The sequence below is a fragment of the Mesocricetus auratus genome, unplaced genomic scaffold (genome assembly GCF_017639785.1).
Source record: "Mesocricetus auratus isolate SY011 unplaced genomic scaffold, BCM_Maur_2.0 Super-Scaffold_100009, whole genome shotgun sequence".
Lineage (NCBI taxonomy): Eukaryota > Metazoa > Chordata > Mammalia > Rodentia > Cricetidae > Mesocricetus > Mesocricetus auratus.
This window is the reverse complement of record NW_024429193.1, coordinates 63623804-63634564: the sequence shown is the minus strand read 5'-3', so window position 1 is coordinate 63634564 and position 10761 is coordinate 63623804. Positions and strand designations below refer to the sequence as shown.

General features: G+C 43.3%; 1 protein-coding gene across 3 annotated transcripts; it reads left to right on the top strand.

The window, feature by feature from the left end:
• Positions 1–4086: 4086 nt before the first annotated feature.
• On the top strand, positions 4087–10251 carry Rptn (repetin). 3 transcript variants are annotated; one of them, XM_040752293.1, is made up of 4 exons: positions 4087–4130; positions 5443–5599; positions 6316–7762; positions 8459–10251. In XM_040752293.1, the coding sequence occupies exons 2-4, from the start codon at positions 5462–5464 to the stop codon at positions 9541–9543; spliced, it is 2670 nt and encodes an 889-aa protein (XP_040608227.1). In that variant the 5' UTR covers positions 4087–4130; positions 5443–5461; the 3' UTR covers positions 9544–10251. The 3 variants fall into 3 exon arrangements, with proteins under 3 accessions (XP_040608227.1, XP_040608226.1, XP_040608225.1); XM_040752292.1 differs by having other exon boundaries at positions 7865–10251; XM_040752291.1 differs by having other exon boundaries at positions 6316–10251.
• Positions 10252–10761: the final 510 nt, after the last annotated feature.

Genomic DNA, 10761 nt, shown 5'->3' with positions numbered 1-10761 from the left:
GAGACAGAGCAGGGCAAGCCCTGGGGGAGTGCTGGTCAGCAAGTGAGTAAAAATGGTGAGTGCATTGGGTATGGTGCCACACAACTTTAATCCTAGCACTTAGGGGTTTTCTGTGAGTTCAAGGCCAGCCTGATCTACATGGTGAATTCCAGAACAGCCAGAGCTATATAAAAAGACCCTGTCTCAAAAAGAAACAAACAAAAACCATAGCAAAACCAAAAAAATTCCTCATGTTCTCTTCTCCCCTCCCCTTCTAGGAGAACAAGAAAAGATACCTTAATAGAAGGAGCCATTATGGGTTTAATGAGAAACCTGGCACTAGGGAAATCTCCAGGAATCCCCAAAGATGACCCCAACTAAGAATCTAAGCAATAGTGGAGAGGTTAGCTTAAATGCCTTTCCCATATAATGAGATTGATGACTACCTTATATGCCATCCAGAGCCTTCACCCAGTAGCTGATGGAAGCAGAAGCACAGATTTGCAGATAAACACTGAGTCAAACTACTGGAATCCAGTTTTAGAGAGAGAGGAGCGATGAGCAAAGAGGTTAAGACCATGTTGGGGAAACCCACAGAAACAGCTGACCTGAGCAAGTGGGAGCTCAATGACCCCAGTCTGACAGCTGGGGAACCAGCATAGGACTGAACCAGGCACCCTGAACATGGGTGTCAGTTGGGGGCCTTGGGCAGTCTATGGAGTCTCTAGTAGTGGAACCAATATTAATCCCTATTGCACGAATGGGCTTTGGGAGCCCATTCCCTATGGACGGTTCTCTCTCTCTCAGCCTAAATACTTGGAGGAGGGCCTAGGTCCTGCCCCAAATGATGTGGCCGACTTTGACGATCCCCAATGGGAGGCCTCACCCTCCCTGAGGAATGGCTGTGGGGTGGGATAGGGGATTGGTGGGGGAAATGGGAGGATGGGAGGGAGAGGGAACAGGAATTGGTATGTAAAATTAGTAATTTAAATAAAAATTAATTTTAAAAGAAGTGAGCTCGGATTCAGTGAGAGACCTTGTCTTAAAAAGTAAGGTGGGGCAAGCTGAGGAAGACAGCTGATGTTGAGCTCTAGCCTATAAGCATATGTGTTTGCACACAGGCGCACACACAGAGAGACACAGATACCCACACATAAACAAAGGACAAGGATTATGTTTTAACCCTGGCCTACAAAATGGCCTTCCATATGCTCACAAGTATTCAAGGAATAACTGACTAGGTGATTGTGACCATGCTAGGGAGCTTAAGTGTTAAGTGGATTCATGCACTAACGATCCTATTTGTAAGAGCATAATCCTGCAGTAACATCAAACAAAGAGCACTGCCTAATTAGCACCTCACCACCCCCCAAAAAAATCACCCCAGCTGCTACACATCCCAGGAACTTCCCACAGTATTGCTTTCTTTACTCTCTCCCCTTATTCACCTCTAGGTTTAGCCCGATGCCTTGAGATCTTCCATCCTAATAGGTGAGAAGAGATATAAATCTAGAATACTAAGCATAGATGCAAAAGCAAAAGGGATCCCAGCGTTGGCAAGTTCTCAGGGTTTTAAACTAACTGTGCAAATCAGGACAAATGCGGAGAGAGCAGTGGTAGTGGCAGAATATTGAGACTTCAAAGGGCAGAGACCTGGGGAATGCTGATAGAGGCCCTTGGTCTTAGGTTCCACCAGCCTCATTCAGAAGTTACATTCCTTCATTATAGTGTGGTGTTAGTCACCTAGATTAAACCCTTGGGATGATTCCTGATGTCTCCACTTCTTAAATCTGTTCAAAAACCCCATCTTTTCTTCCCAGATTTCATCCATCCATCCTATAGTTTAAATTGCTCCATCAGGATCAAAGACCCTCCCTTGCTTCTAGGTCCATCCATTCACCACAAACAGTTATCAATGTATCCTAGGTTGCCCAGAGCACTCCCACTTTTAGCATTCGTGCCTAATTTTGGGAAATTCCTCAGTTCCAGATTAACTGGGACTAGTCATACACAGAAATGAACTTAAAATCTTCCCCCAAAAAATACTGACAACAAAACCAGCGAAACACTCAATTAACATTTATCATTAAAATAAACCCTTAAATTGGACCCTAGATAAAATGCATATTATCCAGGTGTGGTAACACCCATGTAATCCTAGTAACTGACTGAGACAGGATGGTTGCCATGAGTTAGAGGCTAGCATGGTCTAAATAGTGAGATCATACCTCAGAAAACAGAGATAGAAATAAAGAAATGAAGGAAATGGAAGAGGAGAAGAGGGGAGGGGAGAGGAAAGAAGAGGAGGAGAGGGGAGGGGAGAGGAAAGCAGAGGAGGACGGGAGGAGAGAGGAGAGTGCACTGTGCTAGGGAGGTAAAAGTACATTAGGCCTGGCTTCTGTCAGTCTTGTGAGTCCTTCAGCAGGTCACTCAGGATACCTAGAAACTTCAGTTTCCCCTCCTATAAATTAAGATGCTAAGGCTAAATTTCTCTTTCGGCTCCCAAATTTTCTACCTTTACTCTTTTATTACTCTCTACTTTCCCAGACATAGTCACCCATGCTAATTCAAGCTGTGTTCGAGTTCTCAACTATGCAACTTTGGTCTTTGCTTTCTCCCCCTTAACTTCCAAAGAACAATGTAAATCTTGCTTACAAAACTGGAGTTGAAGAAACCCCAGGACAAGCCCCGAAGGATTCCAGCTACTTTTACTAATTACTGAACACTAAGCATGTCCTACACTGGACTTTCAAAACCTTTCTTATGTGAAGGCTCTTTAGTCTAATTAGTGAAATCTCTCTGAACTTTTATGATTCTTTTGCAAAATCCTAAAGGCATAGCAAATAATATCAGGTGTCATTAGAAATAACTGATTGGGCCGGGCACTCGGGAGGCAGAGGCAGGTGGATCTCTGTGAGTTCGAGGCTGGGCTGGACTGACAGCCTCCAAAACAATACAGAGAAACCCTGTCTCGTAAAAACCAAAAAAATAAAAAATAAAAAAAAAGAAATAACTGATTGGGGGATCAGTTATGTAGTCAGTTGTGTAATTATATGCAGCCAGCACTTGTGAGACAAAGCAGAAACGCAGGTGAATCTCAAACCCTTTGTTCCTCACACGAGATTCTCTATTGTGTCCACAATTCATTAATTCATTTAATCCTTGAAGATTTATTAAGGATCCCTATGACCAAGACACGGTGGGAGTGTGTCACAGGTGTTACAGAGATGGGAAACAAGTCGAGGCCCAGGTCACGAGCAATATCTCTATATCACAGACATTATAAGCTTCCAGGTTGTCCCCCAACTCCAACTTTTTAGTAAGACTTAAAGACTCAAATGCCATGTTGGGTGGGGGTGGTGGCGCACAACTTTAATTCCACCCAGAATTTGGGAGGCAGAGGCAGGTGGATCTCTGAGTCCATTCTGGTCTACAGAGTGAGTTCCAGGACAGCCAGGGCTACATAGAGAAAAACCTGTCTTGAAAAAAACAAAACAAAACAAAAATATTCAGTGTCAGCTCCACCTCCATCACCTGCTACCCATTATGTCCCTAAAATTGATCATGCAACTACTTCTCCTACTAGGCTGCAGAAAAGAATAACCATTAAAAATAGGTCAGTAGAATATATGAATAACTATTTTTAAAGCAAAATGTAAGTTTAGGACATATTTTCCAAGAATTATATCCCGAACAAATATATAGGCTCCCTGATCTCTACTTGAGTGGGATTTTGTAATAGAACATATACCCATGTTTCTTCGGTATAATTCAGTATAATACCCCAATCAACCTTGGAAACTAACAATTCATCAGGAACCTCTGTCTTCTAGATCCACGCACCATGTAGCATACATACTCCCTTAATTAAATGGGGCTGAGACTTGAAAAGTGTCACCTACTACAATGACAAACAGGTTTGTGAGCAATGGGGGAAGTAAATAAACCAAACGGTTTGCAGAGGGAGAGGTTTAGCTGGGTTGACTGGACTGAGCTGGGTTGAGCCCAGAATGATTCAGGCCCTACCACCGAATGGGTGTCTCCTGGGATGACTTAGTAGGATAATTAAAACCCCTATAAATAGGATGGTTTTTCAGATCTCTGACACCCTCCCTGGCTCCTGAATCTTCTGCTCACTCGTCCTCAAGCAGGTAAGACATACATACTGGAGCAGTAGCAATATCTGAGAATGTGGATGGCAGAGATAGTTTCCTGTGGGCGACACTCTTAGGCACCTTTCTGCTTCTTTTCAGGGCTCTATCTTAGAATATGATGAATGAGAGAGTGGTCTACCTCTAAATTTGCGAAATGTGGGCCCTCCATGTCCCAAAACTGAGAGTCTGCGTGACTATTGATAGCTGAGTTTTCTATAGAGGAGTTTTCGTTCACCTTTTGTACAAGTTAGTCAAGGCCTTGGAATACAGGGACTCAACAATACTCAATTTCACTATAATGAATGGTCACAAAAGACTCAGCTTGTCCCATGCAATCTGTTATTTGTCACTTACATGAGCAGACATCACTGTATGCCTGTGATTTGCAGCTGCCATTTCATTTTCAGAAGCCTATAAGCCAGTAACTAGAATTTTGTACCATGGCCAGACAGTGGTGGCACATGCCTTTAACACCAGCACTTGGGAGGCAGAGGCAGGTAAATCTCTGTGAGTTCAAGGCCAGCCTGGCCTACAGAACAAGTTCCAGGACCAGTAGGGCTGTTACACGAAAAACCCTGTCTTGAAAAACCAAAAAGAAAAAAAAAAGAATTTTTGTACACAGGAAGGAATATTGGCATACAGATTGCAGAAGACACCCACTGCCCAACACAGCCAATGTTGACCTGACTATGTATTGCCTATCATATGTGCACTGTGTTCAATTGCTAGTTTTCTCTGTAACTTTTGTTTTCATTTACTGGTTCCATTTAATAAGCAGGTAAAAGTATTTTCTAGAATTTAACTTCTCAGAAAGGTTTCTTGGACCACTGAAAGAGATATTTTACCTTCTTCCTCGCTTAAAGGAGACTTTAGAAAATAAATACCTCTTGTATGGCATGCATTTCCTGTTCTCCCCAGGCATTGCTAGAAAAATTACACACTACTATGCTTACCCATCCTCTTTGGGCTAACCTTTCTTCATTTTTGTTCTTACATGAGAGTCTCAGCCAAGCAGCTCCCACCCAGAGTGGAGAGTAAGGCATGTAAATTATCTATTACATGTGTCTAATTTTTGAAGAATTTGCCTTTTTCTAGAAAAGAAAAACTGTTTTGAATCACTGTCATGATTGTATATGAAATTTGGAGCCTGAGTGTTGGTCACATAATGGCTAGTCAAAAAATTATGACTAAGAAGGGACTCTATGATGTCTTTCCCAAACCCAAGAAACCATTCTCTTGAAATGCTGACTCTAGGTCTTCATCCAAAACATAAACAAAATCTCCTTTCTTTTCTTCTTCTTTTTCAAAGATTCACCTGTATTGCCAGAATGCCTAAACTTCTTAACAGCATACTCAATGTGAGTAAGGTATTCCAGAAATATGCTGAACACCACGGGGAGCACACTTTCCTGAGCAAGGAGGAGTTGAAGCAGCTGCTTCTCACTGAGTTTGGAAACATCCTTCGGGTAAGATACACAGATTCTTGATCCTGTGGAGTGGAATGTATAAGTCTGATGCCTGCATCCAGGGTATCTTACTAATATTTATGTTTTATTTGGTCATTCCCAAATGTACTGGTAAGCACCTTCTAATTCAGATAGCTCCTCATTAGTTTTTACACACACACACACATCTCCTTATTTGTACATGAACAAAACACAGAACAACATCAAAGTAGTGGGGAATAATTTTTTAAATTTGCCATTCATATTTTCTATATGTAATCCGGTGCATACACCTTCTCATGTATTTACTCATTAGTTCACTAAGGATTCATTGAGTACCTGCTCCATACTGGCATAATCCTAGTTACTAAGGATACAAACATGAATAAAACTAACTCCTTTTCCTTTGAGAATGCCACGGTGTAGTAAGAAAGATGTATATAAACATGTGGGCTATACCATGTAAAAGATAATGACTTTCTCAAATGACTCAAATTAATTGTTAATACAGTTGTCTGTTCCCTGTAGTCATACCTGAATTGGTTCATCAAAGTATGAGGTTTAGAAAACAAGCTGATCAAAGACCAGGACCAGAACCAGAACCAAACCTCTTTACATGAATGGTTTCTCAAAAAAAAAAGGGGGGGGAAGCCTGTTTGAGAGTAGACTGGGGCATTAAGACATATATTCAATCCAACATCCATAAAAGAACATTTCCTTTTTCTTTCTTGTTACAGAGACCAAATGACCCAGACACCGTGGAAATCATTCTGGAACACTTGGACCGAGACAGAAATGGATATGTTGATTTTCAGGAATACCTCTTGTTGGTGTTCCAACTGGTCCAAGCCTGTCACCATAAGCTAGACAGTAAGGTGTGTGGAGCTGGAACTTCCTCCCAGAAAGAATGTGGTCAGAAAGGGATACAGAGCCACACGTTTTCAGAAAACACAGGCAGAAAAGATAGGCAGAGCTCTCACCACAGCCCCTCTGAGGGACAGAATCAGGATGTCCAACATGGTCATTCTCAGAGACAAGATAAGGACTCCCATGGTCACTCTGAGAGACATGATACAGGCTCTCACTATAGTCAGTCAGAGAGACAAAATAGGGACAACCATGGTCAGTCAGAGGGATTCCATCAGGACTCCCACCATGGTTGTTTTGAGAGACAAGACACAGATTATAGCTCTGATCAGTCTGAGACAGACGATCAACAGTCTAGCTCTGGTCAAAGCCTGAGTTATAAATCTAACAATGACAAGCCCAAAAGCCAAGGATATATCTTTGCCTTAAATCATTCTGAGGACCCAGCTCAGGTTTCTTATGGCCAGTCAAAAACATTTAGACAACAAAGCAGCCATAGCCAGTCTGGAAGATTCCGACAAGATTCTTATTCTAGTAAAACCAGTCAAAAACAACCTGATTCTTATGAACAACATGGAAGCCTTCATCAGAAATCAAGCAACAGTCAGACAGACATACAGGTCCAGAATTCTCATTATGGCCAGAAAGACAAACAAGGGCATAGTTTTCAACATGGTCAAACAGATGGACAAGGCCAGAGTTTCCATTATGGCCAAATGGATAAGCAAGGCCAGAAGGGTTTCCAATATGGTCAGACAGATGGACAAGGTCAGAGTTCTCATTATGGTCAGACAAAGAACAAAGGCCAGAATTTTCATTTTGGTCAGAAAGGTGGACAAGGCCAAAGTTCTCACCAGGGTCAGGCAGGAAGAAAAGGTCAGAGCTCTTACCAGGGTCAGACAGCCAGCCAGAGTTCTTACCAGGGTCAGATAGGAATAAAAGGTCAGAGCTCTCACCAGAGTCAGACAGACAGCCAGAGTTCTTACCAGGGTCATATAGGAAGAAAAGGTCAGAGCTCTTACCAGGGTCAGACAGATAGCCAGAGTTCTTACCAGGGTCAGAAAGGCAACCAGGGTCAGATAGGAATAAAAGGTCAGAGCTCTCACCAGAGTCAGACAGATAGCCAGAGTTCTTACCAGGGTCAGATAGGAAGAAAAGGTCAGAGCTCTCACCAGAGTCAGACAGCCAGCCAGAGATCTTACCATGGTCAGAAAGGCAGTCAAGGCCAGAGTTCTCAGCAGGGTCAGACAGGCAGTCAAGATGAGAGCTCACGTTGGCATCGGACAGACAGCCAGACCTATCACCAGGGTCACACAGGTAGTCAAGGCCAGAGTTCTCAGCAGGGTCACACAGGCAGTCAAGATGAGAGCTCACGTTGGCATCGGACAGACAGCCAGACCTATCACCAGGGTCACACAGGCAGTCAAGGCCAGAGTTCTCAGCAGGGCAGTCAAGACCAGAATTCACATTGGCATCGGACAGACAGCCAGACCTATCACCAGGGTCACACAGGCAGTCAAGGCCAGAGTTCTCAGCAGGGTCACACAGGCAGTCAAGATGAGAGCTCACGTTGGCATCGGACAGACAGCCAGACCTATCACCAGGGTCAGACAGGCAGACAAGGCCAGAGTTCTCAGCAGGGCAGTCAAGACCAGAATTCACATTGGCATCGAACAGACAGCCAGACCTATCACCAGGGTCAGACAGGCAGACAAGACCAGAGTTCTCAGCAGGGCCACACAGGCAGTCAAGATGAGAGCTCAGGTTGGCATCGGACAGACAGCCAGACCTATCACCAGGGTCAGACAGGCAGTCAAGGCCAGAGTTCTCAGCAAGGTCAGTCAGGCAGTCAAGATGAGAGCTCACATTGGCATCGGACAGACAGTCAGAGTTACCACCAGGGTCAGACAGGCAGTCAAGGCCAGAATTCTCAGCAGGGTCACACAGGCAGTCAAGATGAGAGCTCACGTTGGCATCGGACAGACAGCCAGACCTATCACCAGGGTCACACAGGCAGACAAGGCCAGAGTTCTCATCAGGGCAGTCAAGACCAGAGTTCACATTGGCATCGGACAGACAGTCAGACCTATCACCAGGGTCAGACAGGCAGTCAAGGCCAGAGTTCTCAGCAAGGTCAGTCAGGCAGTCAAGATGAGAGCTCACATTGGCATCGGACAGACAGTCAGAGTTACCACCAGGGTCAGACAGGCAGACAAGACCAGAGTCCTCAGCAGGGGCAGACAAGCCGAGAAGGCCAGAGTTACCACTGTGGGAAGTCAGAGATTGGGAAAACTGAACTTCAAGGGCAAAACAGGTATTTCCAAGGAACTGATGAAACAAGAAGACACTCATATGTTGAACAATCTGGAAGGTCAGGAAAACTAAGTCAACAGACTTCAAGAGAAGAAGTGACCCAAACCCAGAGACAGGGATTCCAGGATAGGAGGAAACAGCAAACCCACCACCAGGCATGGAAGCCTGAAGAGGATAATCAACACAAACTCTTAGCTCAGATACAGCAAGAAGAGCCACACTCCCACAACGAGTATGACTGGCAATCACAGAGTAGTGAGGAGAGCCACTGGGAAGAGGAAGGGCATCATCAATTCTGGGATAGACACAGTCTTGAGGATCAGGAAGGTCTGTATGAGATACAAACCCATGAAGATGAACAAAGCCATCAGACAAGGGATATGCACACCCATGTAGACAAGCAGAACCGGAAAAGACAACACAGGCAAACTCATGAAGAACACCAAGATCATCGACATGGTAGACAAACCCATGAAGATGAACAAAACCATGAGAGGAAAGACAAACATCAAAATCAACATCAACAATGGGATAGACAAACTCATGAAGAAAGTAAAAGGTATCAAGGATCCCAAGACCAATCCAGAAGCTTCCCCAACAAAGAAAGATTCCACAAGAATGAAGATGATCAGTGCCAAGAATTCGAGGGAAGACATTTCCATCAAACCCATGGAGGTGAGAGGTCCCAAAGAAGAGAACAATATGGAAACCACTCTACCAAAACATCTAACTCCCCCAACCCCCTCTATGACTACGTACGAGAGCAAGCCACATATCATTACTAGTCTGCATGAGCACCAGAGGTAATGAAGAAACCTACATGTCAATTCATCTTTGCTTCTGTTTAAAAGGTTGAAGTTGTATGTCATCCTTCTCTTTTTTAATCTACCTATGAGAATGCTTTTGAAGACTAGTCTAGTACTCATTTTTTGAAATTTCCATTCCTTGAGTAGCAATTCTAGAGTTATTTGGTTGGGTGGAGTAAATTGGGTGAACTAATCAATCTCTACTTTGATCACTTTGTGGATTTGAATCATTCCTAGTTTGTGTTCAGTTTAGGTGATGCTTAATTGAATCATTGAATAGCAGAACATTCTCCCTAAAGTTTAGAAACAGGAAAAGGTACAATGAAGACTTATACTACATTTGAAAAAATGGATTTTGGACTTTGGTGATCTTTGGCTGCTGTGGGCAAAATATCAGTAACCACAAGCTTCATAGTCTAGACTTTGGAAAGCACACTGAGAAGCCTCTAGGAGAGAGATAGAGATCACAGAGAGCTTCTCTGATACTAACATCTCTGAAGTCTCAGGTCCTATTGATGGATCGTGAGAGCTGACCAGACCAATCCATCACATAGACAGAAAATATATTTCATCTGTTTGAAGATCCCTGGTAACCCAAACTACCAATTCTGAAAACCTTTTCAACAAAGACCATGTGTAGAACATGAAATTATATTAAAACCTCAATAAATGATTGGTGAGCAATGATATTGATGGTTTTCTCCTTTCTTCAATATGGAAATATGGCCTTCATTTATGGACATTTTCTATGAATAAATCTTCATTTCTTAAGATTGAAGAGATAGTCCAGCAGCTAAGCACTTGCTATTCTTGTAGAGTTTGGGGGTTTGGTTCCTATACCCATGTGTTGGCCCATAACTGTGGTGGAATAACTAATCCCTTTGTACACGGTGAAGATTTGTGGCTGTGATTGGTTTAATAAACAAGTTGACTGGCCAATAGCTGAACAGGATAAAGTTAGTAAAAAAAAAATCAGACTAAGCGGATACTGGCAGGAAGAAGGGCTGAGAGAGAAGATGCCAGCCAGCTGCTGGGATAACAAGTCATGCTAGAGGACAGGCAAAGCCACAAGCTGCGTGGCAAACATAGATTGAGAGAAATGGGTTAATTTAAATGTAAGAGCTAGTTAGCAATAAGCCTGAGCTATCGACCTAGCTTTGTAATTAATATAAGACTCTAAATCATTATTTGGGAACT